Consider the following 18,048-nt stretch of genomic DNA (forward strand, 5'->3'; position numbering starts at 1 on the left):
TCCCCCCTAACTCTTCTGTCTTCCAGCGAAGTGAGGTTTAATTCCCGTAGTCTCTCCTCGTAGCTCATACCTCTCAGCTCGGGTACTAGTCTGGTGGCAAACCTTTGAACCTTTTCCAGTTTACCAGTAGTTTTTCCAGTCTTGTGTGTGTGTGTGTGTGTGTGTGTGTGTGTGTGTGTGTGTGTGTGTGTGTGTGTGTGTGTGTGTGTGTGTGTGTGTGTGTGTGTGTGTGTGTGTGTGTGTGTGTGTGTGTGTGTGTGTTCACCTAGTTGTTCTCACCTAACTATATTTGCGAAGGATGAGGTCGCCTCCTGGGTTCCGCCTCGCAAACTTTAATGAACTAGTGCACAAGTCTCTCGCCCTTGCAATACGTATTATACCATCATTGGTAGGGTAGGCATAATATTGGCTGGGTAGGCATAATTCCCTTCTAAATATATATAATATATATTAGATGTACCTATACATTTTATTGTTTCACGAATAAAAATTAAATTTTTGTTTTGTTCCTAAACATTGTCGTCATATATTATTGGTTTTCTATATATGGCAACATGCTTTAAACGATCTCATTGTTTATAGTCTTCATTTTTTATTGGATTAATTAATGTAATCCATTTTCCAATTTTTTATACATAATACTGCCCATATCAGGTAATTTGACAGTTTTATTCATTAATTTATTCATTATTTTATTAATTTTTTTCGCTTGCTCATGAAATTATGATACAGTGTTATACTTTTGAATAGCAAAGATACATGTAAAGATTTGAATAATATATATGAAACTACACATGCAGCTAGTGACATTTTGGAAAAGCTTAAAACACAAAGATTTATCATTTGTTTCATAATTTATTGATTCATATTTAAATAAATTGAAGAAAATCATAATTGTTTTACACATGAGATTCATATTCTTTGGAGATAAGAAAATAAATATTTTACACCAACGAGGGTCTAAGGTAACAATTGTCCATCGATAATATTCATATCACATATATATTGACTAGCATCGTAAACCTGATTAGTGTTGTATCCTTGACCGCACAACTTGGAGAAGACGGTAGCCTTAGAGTTACTTAAGTGTGGCTCCAGGAAAGAGCGACTCGTAAGATGGTGGTGGAGTAGTGTTTCCCAGGCGCTGGATGGCTCGCTCGTATTCCTCATCAGATTCTTCATTTTGACGTCGCAGGAGTTCAACAGTCGGCGCTGATGGTTGAGAACGTAGCTTCGTTCTCCGAAGTGCTGAACTTGGTCGCTGTAACGAATCTTGGGAAGCATAACCACTGTCGGCGCTCGGGAATGACCACATTGCCTGTCTTGAGGTCACTCGGGTACACTGGAGCGGTCGCTCTTGTGGCAGTCGCAGTGGCTGGTTGCTGACACAGTGACAGTGGTTGTCGTAGAGGTAACACTGCGGCTCGTGACCGAGTATGGGCGACCGTCTTCCTTGTGACTGGAACATTGGGTAGTGGGGATAGCTGTCGTTCCATCTGTCGTTGCCCGCAGGCTCTGGAGGCAGGAGGTAAGGTTGGCTGCTGACGCAGAGGCACTTGTTGCCGTAAGCATAACACTTTGCATTATGAGCAAACAGTGGCTGATACATTTTTGTTCTTATGGAGACTGCTGCCACTTCACGCTAGCCTCACTTCACTGCGCTGGTGCTCTTGTAATTCTTGCGTGTATAAGATCTTGAGAAGAACATCTGTGAATAATCCAGTCGCACTGTAGGGCGTTCGTATATTTAACTCCCGGGAAATATGTAGAGTTTTAAGCTATGCTTCTCACAGACTGGACGCTCTACCACCTCTGCGTCTGCTTCCACAATGAGGCTAGCCAGTGACCTCCTGCCCTTATATACGCCTCAGGGCTGGCCAACAGGTGCGTCAGCCAATGACTCACGTCACAGCTCTAATGGAAGGAAAACCAGGTGTAAACTTTTGCGTCACATCCTCCAAAACATAACACCAGAGTGTGTCGCCGGTTATATCCTCTCCTCTGCCTCTTATCCTGTTAAAACTGGTGACCGTGACACCGACCTCCTTCGGCTCGTCCCGGCACTGGCTGGAAGTTTAAAGGTATACTTATGCCTGGTACGTCTTAAGGTTAAGTCACTCAAGGCTCCATTTGTATTCTGGATTTGATTTACAACTGATGAACAACATGAAATAAAGATAAGTGAAATATTAAAGATTTACACAAATATTTGGTTATATCACGAATGATGTATGCAAAACGGTATTGATTAATTATGATTGATCATTGTGCTATGCTAACTTTAACAGTGATTGCAACATTAATCACACGACAACAGCCACAATGATGAATATCGTCACATTGTACCAAAATCTATTTGCATTAACGAAGATACCTTTCCTTCGTTCTATTTTCCTTAATGTTAAGGCCTTCCCCACGGAGAAGGCCACTACAAGGCCTTCCCCACAGGGCTTCCCCACAAGACCCTCCCCCCCCTCCCCACAAGGACAACGCCAATCCATTATGCTTAACGATATCATGTTCTCCCTCCCCCCCAAAAAAAACATATAGGTTACATTTTGTGGGTAATAAAAATATCAGATCTCATGTCCCTATTATTTCCTTAAAGCAAATAGTATCTTACTTAGTTGTTTTCATCAGTGTGCGTTTCAAGTCCAGCAGGAAATATTTTTTTCCAAAAATCTTGTTATTGCCTGTGAACAAGGATATTGGCTCAAGGGTTCTATTAATGATTTGCTTATATTTTTGTGTTCAGATTCACTCCTACTCTTCTTCCAGGTGAGTAGCCAGGTTTCCTGAACAACAGAGTTGTTCACTTCTTGGACTTGCAGGAAGTGAACTGCAAGGGATAGAGCAAGTGAATGTGCACGTCTTTAAAGGACATTGCAAATTAAACACTCTGATCCTAGGGACTCCCTAGCAATAATTTCAGGTAAACACTTTACTAGATTCTCTAATATTTTATTATGTGGAAACATGATGGAATTGTATAGCGCAGAAAGCTCATGCAGAGAGGGTGCTTGCACCTTTCTCCTTGTTATGTTATGAAACACTCGATATTTAATTTAAAAAGCTTGATCAGTCTTTATGTTTCATATGATTTAAAATAATGTGATACTCGTCCTGCCTATAAGCTCCATGAAGTTGCTTGGTTTTTACTGTTTCTTCGACATTTCTCATTACTTCAGCCAGGGCCAAACCCTGATGGTATGTATGGTGAGATTAACACCAATAAACTGAAGAAGAAGAAAACTTCCTCTAAATGCAGTATCTTGAGATTCGGCCAATCCTAAGATGGTCATCTCGAACTTATTACCGTCTTTAATCAGGTTAATAGCTGGAAATCCCTTTACCTCCACAACATCCTGTCACCCGCCAGTGGACCACTGTTTATGCATCCTGAGGCATGTCGTCATTCTGTCCAGGGAATGTGTTTGGGACATATCTGGCCAAAACCAGTTAGAGACTGGTGTGCCTGGCATCTGATTGCGCTTCATAACCTTATATAAGCTGTCGCCTTCACTGCAGTTGGTTGTAAAATGTTATTATTAAGGCGACTATTAATATTTTTAAGTAAGGAAGCCTTTGCATGCTCTTCAACTGAGGTGGTAATCTACTGTGGTCAGGTGGAATACAAGTCGTGAGTTAATCGGAGCGTTGATGACTATTTGGACTAAAGTGCTTAGAAGAGGAGGAATAAGAGGTAGAAAAGAAGAATGATGAGATGTAAAAAAAAATAAGGAAGAGGATAAGGTGAAGGAGGTAGCGGAGAAAACCAAGAAGGAAGAGGAGGAGGAGAAACATGAGCAGCAGCAGGAAGAGAAGACTGAGGAGAATGGCTAGGAAAGAAGATCACTTAGTTAATGTATTAAGCATCTCAAATAATATGGAAGGTGGTGGAATGGATACAGAGACAAATAATGGTCTCAGGGACTGAACCCCGGTATTTGAAGCTCTCAACAGGTTACAGGAGTGATGAACCTCCTACAGGACCTCATATCCGACAATGCAGGTATCCACACTATACAACGTAAACTATATAAAACACAAAGACCACAGTGGGCTTATATATATATATATATATATATATATATATATATATATATATATATATATATATATATATATATATATGTAATATTTATATATATATATATATGTAATTTATAATATTGTAAAGCAATATAACTATAAATATTATGGTTAAAAAGAAAGAACTATTAAAAGGAGGAGAAGGAGGATGGTATAACAGTTGAATATACAGCTAGCATTTATAACATCACGTCACTTAACTATACTCGCTATAACAATAACACTCACATCACTCACTATAACAGTAACATCACTTTATTGTATATTACATCAGCAGCAGAATAAACAGAAGGTACTGAGGGACCGACGGGAAGATGGTTGTCAGCACCAGTCTCAACACTGGCTGACGTCTACACTGGCTGACGTCTCAACACTGGCTGACGTCTACACTGGCTGACGTCTCAACACTGGCTGACGTCTCAACACTGGCTGACGTCTCAACACTGGCTGACGTCTCAACACTGGCTGACGTCACAACACTGACTGACGTCTCAACACTGGCTGACGTCTCAACACTGGCTGACGTCTCAACACTGGCTGACGTCTCAAGACTGACTGACGTCTCAACACTGACGGACGTCTCAACACTGACTGACGTCTCAACACTGACTGACGTCTCAACACTGACTGACATCTCAAAACTGGCTGACGTCTCAACACTGGGTGACGTCTCAACACTGGATGACATCTCAACACTAGCTGACGTCTCAATACTGGCTGACGTCACAACACTGACTGACGTCTCAACACTGGCTGACTATATAAAACACAACACTGACTGACTATATAAAACTCAACACTGGCTGACGTCAACACTGGCTGACGTCAACACTGGCTGACGTCAACACTGGCTGACGTCTCAACACTGGCTGACGTCAACACTGGCTGACGTCTCAACACTGGCTGACGTCAACACTGGCTGACGTCTCAACACTGGCTGACGTCAACACTGGCTGACGTCTCAACACTGCCGTGGTCAACACCCACCAGATTACACAAGATTATTGCACGTGTCGTGGACTGTGCGTTGTCAAACTATCGTGGACGGGATATTTTCATTTTACCTCGCAACATGAATGAATAAATAATTAGTAATTAAGTGAAACTCATTAACATTTGTGTCAGGAGATAATATGCGCCCATCTCCCGGAGAAACAATTCACCTGCACGTGTGATCTTATCGTGGGAACTATTATCTCTGAACTAATCATATTCCAAGAATTGAGATGAACTATCAGCACTGGAAATAAGGTACCGAATCCCTCTAACAGTTAAATAAAAACAAATTTCGTTCTAATAATTTCTCTCAGGTAATTAATGTGCACACTGTGCTTGCATAGTGTGCAGGCAACGTTGAAGAGGAAAACTAATTTTATAGTCAATTATTTTGATGAGCATAGTTCAGTTGCCATATGTCTAGGTGGCAACGTTGCCACTTCCCAGAGGCGTGTTTTGAGCTCTACAGTTTGCGTGTATATCCTCACCACGCAATGATATGCCAAACTCAAGTGTCTGGCACCACAGTCGAGAATATAATCTCAAACCGACTTATATTTTACATGGAGTTTAAGTGCGTATTCTCAGAAAACTCCTCGGATTCAGGAGTAGCTGATCCACTTATGTTATCATTATCATTTATTCACAGGGAATAGTTTGGGTTAAAGATAAAAAGGTCCACAAAACTATTCAATATGCTATTCACATCACACCTTTAAAGGTTGACAACCTGTACCGTTAGACCGAGATAGCTCTCATTAGAGCAGGAAATGGCGAAAGAAACCTACTACATATATCACTATAGAGTTATCTATTAACTTCACTATAGAGTTATCTATTATCTTACTAAGCTACCTGGCAACAACTGGAACTTCTAAAACTAATCATAAACCTGCCTTAAAACAAAAGCGTTACCCCCATACGTCCGGCTGCGAGCAGCCGCGTCCAACAGCCTGGTTGATCAGTCCGGCAACCAGGAGGCCTGGTCGACGACCGGGCCGCGGGGACGCTAAGCCCCAGAAGCACCTCAAGGTAACTTCATGGTAACCCCCCTCCCATTCAACCCTACTTCGACATCAACAACGGTGTAATTCATTTAGTGAATTCCATTTCAGCTAATCAAAGGTATTTCGGGGATACATTTACCATGACATCTTGTTCTCGTCGAAGTCACGGGAGAGATGGTGGCCCTCAGGTAAATTTAAGTAAAGTCATAAAACACTCTCGTCAGATACATTTAAAGAATTTTAAAATATAAAATTAGAAGGGATCATCGCTATCAGAGACCAATGCAATCATCATGAAGCCACAAAAGTTTTTTCAAGGGTACAAAATAGCCTGACTGATAAACTGTCAAGGATGTAGCTCCATATGTAGTCATTATTACTTATATTTTCGTTCACTGAGGAGAAATGGTGCTTTACTAATGATCCGGAATGAATTTCTAAGAAGCTGTTGCGCATGTAACTGTATACAGTATCTTTCCACTGGCACTGAACTAGATGCACACTGAAAACTAAAACAACTAGATCTTCCCCGACCCCAAGCTGCACTACAAAAAGTTAAAAACCAAATGCAAGATGACTTAATACATGCTAATCTCTATCCAGACAATAGGTGGTTTCAAGACAAACGCCCAATAACAACATCCTCCTCTGGTTGATCAGGAACACCAGCCAACCTTTGTACCAACTGCCCCACCCTCCTTTGTACCACCTGCCCCACCCTCCTTTGTACCAACTGCCCCACCCTCCTTTGTACCACCTGCCCCACCCTCCTTTGTACCACCTGCCCCACCCTCCTTTGTACCACCTGCCCCACCCTCCTTTGTACCAACTGCCCCACCATTTCTCATACAAAAAGACACACAAGCACAAGAAAAGGTACAATACGGGCCATCATTATCAGAGTGAATGCACTGTGTGAGAGTGGTCACTCAGTTTCCCACACTAAGTTCAAGTGGCATATCGCAGAGAATCTGCACGTGAACTAAATTAACCCTACACGCCAAACAGTGCACACGACTAGTGCATGAAGTCTATCTCCCTTATTACTTGGCTAAAACCTGGCTTGTTTGGTCTCTAATAAGAGCCAATAATGCGAGTAGCATTTCTTTGTCACGAGAGCAGTCGCATAGTTAGTCAATAAAAAGTCAGAAGGAGCGTAACAGTTCCATTGTTAAAGCAAGGGCTAGGTATCGGCAATTTCTGGAGCTACTTGAGGAAGCATCTTGCCTGGGGCAGTACAGAGGACAGTGAATGGTCAGGTCATCCGTTATTGTTGACTCCATGTGATCGTGGGTGTGATGAAGTCAAGCCCCCGTGACCGTGGATGAGCCTATCAGGCCCGGTATGCCTAGGAGCCGCTGAATAGCTGATTGGCTAATCCCAGAGACAAATCCTGGAACTAACTAGAACGTGCTTCCACTCCTAGTCAAGCATTTGTACAGAACAACATCAGCCATAACAGGTTAACATAGTTAACCTGTTATATAGCTGCATCTTCTATCTTTGCATTTTAGTCTAAAGAAAATGAAGTTTGTTTACCAGTAACACATACATTTTAGATTCGGACCTCACCAACTGATCAACAACAATTTTTCCAGGAGCTCACTTAACTAATACAGTGTATAACATTCATCCGTACTAATCTTGGGATGACGGAATCAACGAGAGCTTTGGAAAGAAATTCTCGGTCCAAACTTGAATAAAATCGACGACTGATGATATCGATGCTCACGTTACCTGCTCCTCCACGCTACGGAGAGCCTATATATAGAGCATATTCTTAGAGAGCATATTCCTAGAGAGCATATTCCTCTATATGATAACTTTCTTATTGAAATAATCCCCTATATTAGGAGGGCCAAATTAGGCAAGATCTAATTTGGCCACCTATTCATTCGGCAAATTATTCATTAGGCAAGCTATTCATTAGGCAAGCTATTCATTCAAAGCCCATGATAGAAAATGTCTTTAACCTCTAACTGGATTCGGATAACTTAGATAACCTCTGCACAGGAACAGCAAGCAACTCTTCCCAGCAACGAACACACATTATCTCAGGGCGGGTGTCTAGTTCCTGGACATAAATAATACATCTACTAACAATATACTCATTTTATATTGTTAATAATAACATTGTTATCTGTTAATGTTATTAGGAACACTGCCGTGTATTAATATTACTAACTACTCTCTTAACTGTTAATGTTCTACGACAGGTGAGCAGATAATGAACAGACCAAAAGAGTAATGCAATGTGTTCCAAATTGTAAACAAATATATGATGAAGAGACGAAATAATTAATTTTTTTGGTGATGAAAGGATGGGAAAGATTAAGATAGGAGATGGAAAGAGCATGCTGGGATGGAGAGAGCATGCTGAGATAGAGAGAGAGAACATGCTGGGATAGAGAAAGAGAGAGAGAGAGAGAGAGAGAGAGAGAAAGAGAGAGAGAGAGAGAGAGAGAGAGAGAGAGAGAGAGAGAGAGAGAGAGAGAGAGAGAGAGAGAGAGAGAGAGAGAGAGAGAGAGAGAGAGAGAGAGAGAGAGAGAGAGAGAGAGAGAGAGAGAGAGAGAGAGAGAGAGAGAGAGAGAGAGAGAGAGAGAGAGAGAGAGAGAGAGAGAGAGAGAGAGAGAGAGAGAGAGAGAGAGAGAGAGAGAGAGAGAGAGAGAGAGAGAGAGAGAGAGAGAGAGAGAGAGAGAGAGAGAGAGAGAGAGGATGCTGGGATAGAGAGAGAGAGAGCATGCTGGGGATAGAGAGAGAGCATACTGGGATGGACTAGCATGCTCTCTCATGCTAGAGATCAGTCAGTCAGTCTGGCTATCCAGAAAATCCAGAGAACAGCCTTGTCAGAGAGCGAGAGAAAGAGAAACTAACCTCAGCATCTTAAAGATGTGCTGAACACCTCCCTATTCAGCCGCCAGACAGCGTTCTCTGACAGGAGGATGAGAAGGCCCGCTGTCAACCCTGGGGATATAGCATTGGTAAATGAGTGCAATCCTAGTAGTAGGCATCCATCATTTATCATAGTGATCAATGGGCGCTATCTTACTAACGCTGTACATTGGTTCATATATGCTATCATCATTTGTTAATTATATTATTAATTATTGTCATTATTAATTATATTATTTACAATTGTCATTATTATTTATATTATTTATTATTATCATTATTACTTATATGATTTATTGTTGTCATTATTAGTCCTATATAATTATTATTATCCAACACAACTGTATGTAACAGAAGTGGCTGGCACTAGTGAATGAGGAGAGTGCACTATATATATATATGCAACAATGCCATGCGAGGAGACATATGATGATAGTAACTTTAAAAGATCTTATAACTACCTGCAGCGAGCATTAGGAATGGTCCAGAGAAGGCTTCAATATTGAGGGGGGCGATGCCCCCTCCTCGATCAGAGGTCGGGGGCCGGAGACACTGGCTGGTGTTGGTGATCTGCTCTGCCAGCCACTTATCCAGGAGGCCTGACTCTTTCACAGCTAGTATGCTGGAAAATAGGAACTCCTATTTAAAAAAGTCACGCGTTTAATAGTCAAATAATTATATAGTTGCTGTATATATTTATGTACAGACGATGAGTCACAATAACGTTGCTTGAAGATATGAGAAGTAAACCACATGCCAGAAGATGGGGAGACAATTACAAGGACGTTTCGGTCCGTTCTGGATCATTATCAAGTCGATTGTCCACAATCGACTTAATTGTGTACAATCAAATCGAAATTTGGGCCGAAACGTCGTTGTCTCTTCATCTTCTGGTGTGTGGTTTAGTTCTCATATTTATGGATGGTTTGTTAAGTTTGGAGATTGTACGTTCTGATTTTTTTTTAATTTTTGTTAGTTGCAATAACAATAATTTTGTAATATTGATCGAAATTCACAAAATTATGATACTCAATTTGGCCACAGATTATTATGCAAGATATACAATCAACTGGTCGGAATAGGGGGGTTGAAATAGCCTAAGCTACTCTATCCCTTTGAGATGTATTTTTTTCTTGTCTCAATAAACATTCTTGAACTTGAACTAGGTCGGAATATCCCGTGGTAGATATTACGTCTGAGTCTACGCCACTTAATTCGAGAGTGTCAGGATCTAACACGTCTGTCTAACAAGTATTAGACATTAGTGTAAGATCAACCATACGCTTTGTGGGCAACTCGTCCTCTCGAGCTCTCAAAATGGACAGAAAATGATGTATTAAATTGCCGAAGCTTGACCAAAGATATCCTGTGCTGGATAACCAAAGGATCCAAGATTGATGAAGATTAAGCCACCCAAGAGGTGGCACGGGCATGAATAGCCCGTAAGTGGTGGCCCTTTTGAGCCATTACCAGTATCAAAAGATGATACTGGAGATCTGTGGAGGCGCAACTGCACCCTGCGTGACGGGAGATGTCTCCCGGACCAAGTGGTGACCAAATGGTAAAGGATCCAAGGATAGAAAATGTGAAAGGTTGCGAGAATTTATAGTACTTCATATTTTATCCATTGTGGATTACAACGTCAAAAAAGCGAGGTACTATAGAGAGGACAGGTTGCAGCGTGAGCAAGTGGCAGAATCAAAATCTTGGTGATACCAAGAGATTTAACTTACATTTTGTTGGCCTGAGTGTGGTAGGTTGAGTTAAACCTGAAGGCCATTGTAAGCACACCATTGTTTAACACGGTCTCTCGGGACATGTACAGGTGACACTGGCCGCTGGTGCTGTAAAATTACATTTGTGGCCTTAGCAAAGGAGACAATTCGACGAATAAATTTTCACCCAATAAGTTCAAGGTAAGTTTAGGTGAGAATAGTGGATAGGTGATATTTTATTTATTTTAAATGGGGATAAACTAATTTTGTTGTCCCCTTTTCTAACAAAAATCAGGATTGTCAATATTATTATTTCTGTACAGATTCTATTTAGTTAACAAATCTAATAAAATGGGAAATTCTATAATAACAAATAATTTACAGGAAATGTATATATTACGGAGGTAGTGCACGTCGTTTTAATAATAATAAAAATGCATGTCATAACCGATGATTAAACTTGAAATTCACAGCTCTTTACTAGCCTAAACATATTAACCTACAGTAAAATTTCCCACATTAACTACTCTTTTTAAGAAGATAATTAAATCGTGGCTTCTCCTTCGTTATTCTGAGGACCAACACACGTGGCTTTTCATTTTGAACTTTTGCATATAGTAAATAATCCAAAAATAGTGTTTTGTTAACCTGAAGTCCCAGGACATGGCCATCTTCATAGTGGTCCTGTCGCAGATGGCAGCGAACTTCCCCTTAGCGATGTCCTGCTTCGAAGCCCAGCAGTCCTGGAAGGTGCCGGAGACGCCCTCGAACACCTTTCTTCTGACGATATCATCAGACGCCTAATGAGAAAATATGCCAGTTAATATGAAGATAATATATCAAGGTATATTCTAAAATGATGCATAGAATATATGCAAAGTTAAGCATAAATTTTACCTATCATTTACGAATGTAAAAAAGAGGTATGCCATCTATAATATATATATAATGTGCGTGTGTGTAAATCACGAAAAAATTAACATGTTATGAATAATGTTACAATTTTAAAAAACGAAGGAAAATGAAAAATAATTTCGTGAAGTATTATCGTGTTAATCAACACATTATCCAAAAGATACTAAAAGTCTCATTCAAATTATCGCTCTCTTGATACTAGAATAACAACTTCACAAAAAATGACCTTAAAATACTCATAGAGCATCGAACCGGCCTCCAGCCGCCAGGGCAAGCGAGTCTGGGCCACCAGGTCCGCCAGGGAGTCTATGGGGATGGTGACTTGAGGGAGAGTCAGCATGGCCGTGAGGATGCCGCTGTAGCAGGACATGAACACAAAGGACGCCAGGAGCCACGTGGTCGCTATAAGGCGGCCGGCGTCTCTTTTTGGCATCCACAAAGAGCCTATGGAGAAAATTAAGAGAGAGCACCGTGTTTATATATCTACGTGACCTATGCAGACGAGGAGTCACAATAACGTGGCTGAGATATGTTGACCAAACCACACACTAGAAATTGAAGGGGCGACGACGTTTCGGTCCGTCGGGGACCATTCTCAAGTCGATTGTGAGAATGGTATGAGACTTGAGAATGGTCCAGAACGGACCGGAACGTCGTCGTCCCTTCACTTTCTAGTACGTGATCTAACAGCTTCCATCTTCCTAGTGTGTAGTCAGCGACAATCCAGGAACAGAAGCAGAAGTCACTCACCTTGTTGCGTGAGAGTTTTAACTCCCCAGAGGCCAGCCGTAATGAGAGTGTCGCGTGTGGTGGTGCTGTAGATCTTGTCCTCCGCCTGCACCAGCAAGGCCAGCGTCGCCACCACTCCCACCAGGCTCACCACAGTCAGTAACCACACCTGCGGCAGAACAAACCATTCATGTCCCATTTGAGAATGCGTCACATTAAAAGTCGATAATTATTTCTTTTTTTACTGATATTAACCTAATATTATATTCATCAATATGTCAATTATTCTGAAAATCCTTCAGAAGGTGTACTGTTAAATATGAAAGTACTTAAGGAAATTCCTGTTTCAGTTCTTCCTTCGTGGTTTGACACTATCACATCACGTGTTAATTTTCGTAATTTACACACGTGTCAATGATATATATATATCTTCCATTTTTCTCGCAAATACGAATTTATTAAAAAAATAGCAAAGTTCAGCCATCAAAACAGCTAAGGAAATTTCCAAGTAATATAATAGTGAATTCTAAACGATAAATGCCCTTAAGAATTTATAACAAGTAAAAATATACATGTACGTACCTGCATATTGAAGGGCTTCAGGAATCCCGAGACATCGTTAATATTTAGGCTTGGTCGAATCATGAAAATAGCGCCGTCGTCAGTATAGAAAGGGAACGAAAAGTCACAAGCATTTTTCCTAGGTATAGTGGGTACGAAAGGTCCCACAGCAAACTCAACCTCCTGAAAGGTGGAAATTGATTGAAGAAACTGTTATTGTTGCCTTTACCAGCGGCTGATTCATGATATCTTGTGAGCTGAAGAGCTAAATGGCTACAATTCAATGGAGTATATCACATGCCACTTAGCAGTTAATTAAAACTTTTTGAAAGTTGCTTTTTGGAGTCGAGATAATTTATATGAACAAATTAATCAAAACTATTGGGTGATTTGTTAATTCTGTAGTCTTCTTTTATTTGTATCATTTCTTCTTATAATTGAAATAAATTTCACATAATATATATATGACTTAAAAGATCAATAACCATTGATTTATTTAATGCAACACTACCACATTGAATATGGAAATATAAAGCTTAAGGTCCCTAAACCCTCTCGGGGCTGTTGTCATATATATATATATATATATATATATATATATATATATATATATATATATATATATATATATATATATATATATATATATATATATATATATATATATATATATATATATATATATTGTGACGGTAAAGCGTTGGTGTTCGGCTGTTTCAAAAGCTAGGGGCAGGGCCTCGTCACATAATAAAAAAACAGAGAAAAGTTGGTTCTTTCGTCTGTGGTAAGGTAATGGGAAGACACACAAAACACAAGTATATAAACAATGAAATTTTAATTACTCTAGAAAAACAAGACATGAATAAAGGCAATCTCATAAAATATACAGAAAAAGTCAACAAACAAAATAACATGGATAATCACTGGCAAATGAAAAGTTACGCTAAGACAAGTAAGTTACAGTGATAGCAAAATAAAATATGAGTGCTGGAATACTGGCTTCGAGCTGCCACCTTCCTTAGTACACGAAAGCCAAGGCTTAATCTACCAGCGAGAGATGTCAACTGCATGGAGCACTGAGATATTCTGACGAGACTGGCGCACTGAAGCCCAGAACTCGACTTGTGGTGGTGGCGGAGGGCAGGGGGCGACGAGACACCAGCCAATCAGCAACAGGCAGGCAGAGGATAAGCAGTTAGCTGGTTATGGCGGTGGCCAGGTGTGCTGGGTACGATTTGCTCTCTGGGCAAAACGTTTGGCGATACTTGGTGAACGTATCTTGTATATAGTATCTTGTATTTTGACGTAATTATGTAGGGAAGAGCAGGCTCATTCTCTCTTGAAAGAGATTATCGTCACAATATATATATATATATATATATATATATATATATATATATATATATATATATATATATATATATATATATATATATATATATACGTGTGTGTGTTTGTGTGTGTGTGTTTGTGTGTGTGTGTGTGTGTGTGTGTGTGTGTGTGTGTGTGTGTGTGTGTGTGTGTGTGTGTGTGTGTGTGTGTGTGTGTGTGTGTGTGTGTGTGTGTGTGTGTGTTTGTGTGTGTGTGTGTGTGTGTGTGTGTGTGTGTGTGTGTGTGTGTGTGTGTGTGTGTGTGTGTGTGTGTGTGTGTGTGTGTGTGTGTGTGTGGTGTGTTAATATCATCAGCTAATCTAAGAACAGGAGCAGGAGCATATGATCCTATATGCTCCGGTTCTATACAATACACGCCCTTACATTGCTTTTCTCTACTTTGAGAACCAGCTTACTAGACACGTAATACGATGTCTAATGACCCACCTGCCTGTACAGCATCCCCAGAAGCCCGCTCCAAGACCCGTCGTGCTGTGGGGAGCCCCATATGTGGTCTGACGGCTGCACCAGCTCGTAGCTATGGAGACAACTACGAGTTAATGGGTATTGTGTTCATGGGTATTGTGTTCATGGGTTTCTATTATTCACTTGCTTCAAACGTCGAACGTGTGATTTTAAGAACCACCTTACGAACATCAATTGATGAATGCAATGACGTCTTTCAGTTGTCTTTCTGATCTCTTTTTCATTGAAATTCTATATTGAATTGCCATCAATATCGTTCTCATGTAGTGTTTACTCACCTAATTGTGTTGTGTTGTGTGTGTGTGTGTGTGTGTGTGTGTGTGTGTGTGTGTGTGTGTGTGTGTGTGTGTGTGTGTGTGTGTGTGTGTGTGTGTGTGTGTGTGTGTGTGTGTGTGCTTTAGTGTACATGTGTCTGTGAGATTATTAATGTAATTACCTACGAACAAGTAAATGTAGTTAGAGTCAGAGCTGTAGACACTCCTCATGTCCAGTCTTTCCGACAATCCTCGCCATATCGAGTTCTGATGAGCCATATACCATTCTCGTAGCAAGAGAGAGATTGTGCTTGTGTGCTTGTTTGAACGCATTAAGACTTTTTAATACATTTTTAAACGTTCAGAGATAATGTCAAAATATTTAATAAGAAAGATTATTTAAACTAAAAAATTTCCAAAATTTTCGACATCCCTTCGAAAAAAGTAAAATATTGTCATTAAATTACATTAATTTTCAAATGTAAATAAAAAGTATTTTGCAGAAGGGGGAATCTAGAGGACTTGAACCATGGACCCCAAGTCTGTGAGGCCGAAGCTCTATCGACTGGGCTATTGAAAAGTCTTAAATAAAGGAAAGTTTTCTTATGTTGTTGAAACATTTTATTATATTTATTTTGCTGAAACATTCCTGTATACACAATTTATAACATGGAAGAAAACATTATATTCTTTGACAATATTACCTAATTCGTTACTTACTGAAAGTTGATCTTGTCTGCCAAGATCTCAAGAAGGCTGGCCATGGGTCCTTCCAGTCTGATGGTCCCATTCTTCTGTTCAACGACTTTGGTCCAAGGAATCCACTGTCATAGAGGGGAGATAAAAATAGGCAGAGAAACAAATATGAACACAAACAATTGTGATCTTGGACCGATATGTAGAAGAAAAGAAAGTCAGACAAATTATAACAACTAATCAAAGGCATACACATACATGAATATTCAATTAATGGAGAATTTCTCATTCTGATTCACTACATAAAAAAATTCCTTTGTTCACAAAAGTTTTAAAAACTACTCTAACGATAAACACAATTCTAAATGTAGCATATATTACACAGCTGGCAATCTAATATAAAACACTAGAAGACTAAGCAGAAGAGGAGTTACAATAACGTGGCTGAAATATGTTGAACACACACACACTCACTTTCTAGTGTGTGGTTTGGTCAACTAGAAGACTAGCATATTCTTCACATGACATGGGAACAATGTTGCCCCAAATGCTCATCACCTTGATGCTGAGGGACGTATTGGACTCACCTAACACGTCAGAGCTCTGATGGCGACTTAATTTTATTTATGATTCTACTAAGTTGCAACATATTTCTCTTGGATAAATGTTCCTTCAATGAATAGAGCACTTTCCTATGATCCAAAATAAGCAAATATTTTAACTTATTTTAGCATCACGTTAGCATCCATTAAAATACAGTCGTAGCAATAATTAAAACATTTTGTAAATAAATTACTATTAACATATGATTGTATTCAATAAATGTGAACCATATCCACGCGACTACATATTACAACAAAAAATGTGCAGCTCCTGAAGAAACTAAAGTCTTCTGTCAAAAAAATCGTTAATAAGTTAGTCAGTTGAGCTATGTTGATTATTATACATGTAAATTAAACTAACTTTACATACTCAAAATGTTTCATAGTTTTAATAAGCTAGTCTAGATAAGTCGCATATGACATGTTGCGAAAGCGCTTGTGTTGCAATTTGTTGAAAATCTGTTGTATAATATCCTGACTATAGTTCTGAGTATATTCGACTCTCAATTTACTTTTAATATACACATTTATGGTGCTCATTAGGCAGACGTTTGACGCATAATACATTCAGGCCATCCATCAGTTGAAGTATCTCGCAAATGGAAGATTATTAACAGAAAATACAGTGAACTATATTTCGATTGCAATATCTTCACTTTATTGACTATACTACATAAAAATTTAATAGAGCAATGAAGACACAATAATGTACCTCCTCTACAGCCACTCTTAACAAAGGTTTGAACGACGTCATTGTTGAGGTAAGATTGATTCTTATCTGCTTGCTGGGTTCCCTCTTGCCTCGGTTCCTTCTTGATGTCCTTATTACATTTCTCTTTCTTTCCTTAAATTATTTTTGGTGTTAGCAGTGTGGAGACATTCAGTTATTTTTTCCTACATCTCGGAGCATACTATTTATTTTGGTACTGTTATGCATATATTGATATAACAAATAAATATATTCACAAACATATCCAAACAACACTACTATATTCATACCTAGAAATAATATCTTATTGTCAGTTTATTACCAATAATTATATATTCTTACGAGTAAAGTGAATTCACTAATATAAGTAACCATCGCCCAAACAAGATGCGAGCTTAAATTGCAAATATTTAGCAGAATTTACATACAAAATAACAAATCTTAACCATGAATTACACCAACTTTTCCCCCTTGTGAGTTCCCCAAGAAACTCTGCCGGAGTGAAGTTGTTGTTTAAGATTCGCTACTAGGAACAAAAAGTTTCCAGTAGCACGGGGTAAGTTTCCACTGTGAACCCACAGTGGACTTACCTGGCACAGGAGCGGGGCTGTAACTTGGTCGGAGTGAGATTACTGGACCTCTTATAGTCTCTTAACCGCGTGGTAACGCCTCGCTATCAATATGCAAGTGAAGAGAACATCTGATATCTTCATTCATTATTACCGCCGTCACAGGTGGGGATACCTACACCGCCTGTCAGTCATGCTTGGAGGTGTGTGACGGTATGAGTGACAGAGGATCACGTGCTGTCACGTAGTAGACGACAGGGCACGTACATGCTGGATATACTGGTATGGTATTCCATTGACCATGTTATCACAGATTAGTGAATATATTATTACAAGTTGTAACGTATTGAATGATGATTATAATAATGCTACTAGTGAAAATGACGTTGACTGTAATGATGACATTGCTGTTGATGATATTTATTGAAATGATAATGCCATTGACTGTAATGATT

General features: G+C 39.6%; 1 protein-coding gene across 1 annotated transcript; it reads right to left on the reverse strand.

Moving 5' to 3' along the window:
• Nucleotides 1-835: 835 nt before the first annotated feature.
• On the reverse strand, nt 836-17,151 carry LOC123750470 (glutamate receptor 2-like). Its single transcript, XM_069316429.1, has 11 exons — nt 17,028-17,151; nt 15,738-15,841; nt 14,725-14,815; nt 12,929-13,090; nt 12,368-12,515; nt 11,844-12,061; nt 11,351-11,502; nt 10,721-10,831; nt 9,449-9,609; nt 8,970-9,059; nt 836-2,067 (listed from the first exon to the last, which is right to left on the reverse strand). The coding sequence occupies exons 1-10, from the start codon at nt 17,067-17,069 to the stop codon at nt 8,971-8,973; spliced, it is 1,278 nt and encodes a 425-aa protein (XP_069172530.1). The 5' UTR covers nt 17,070-17,151; the 3' UTR covers nt 836-2,067; nt 8,970.
• Between the last annotated feature and the right edge of the window lie 897 nt (nt 17,152-18,048).

This window comes from Procambarus clarkii, chromosome 83 (genome assembly GCF_040958095.1).
Source record: "Procambarus clarkii isolate CNS0578487 chromosome 83, FALCON_Pclarkii_2.0, whole genome shotgun sequence".
NCBI classification, from domain to species: domain Eukaryota; kingdom Metazoa; phylum Arthropoda; class Malacostraca; order Decapoda; family Cambaridae; genus Procambarus; species Procambarus clarkii.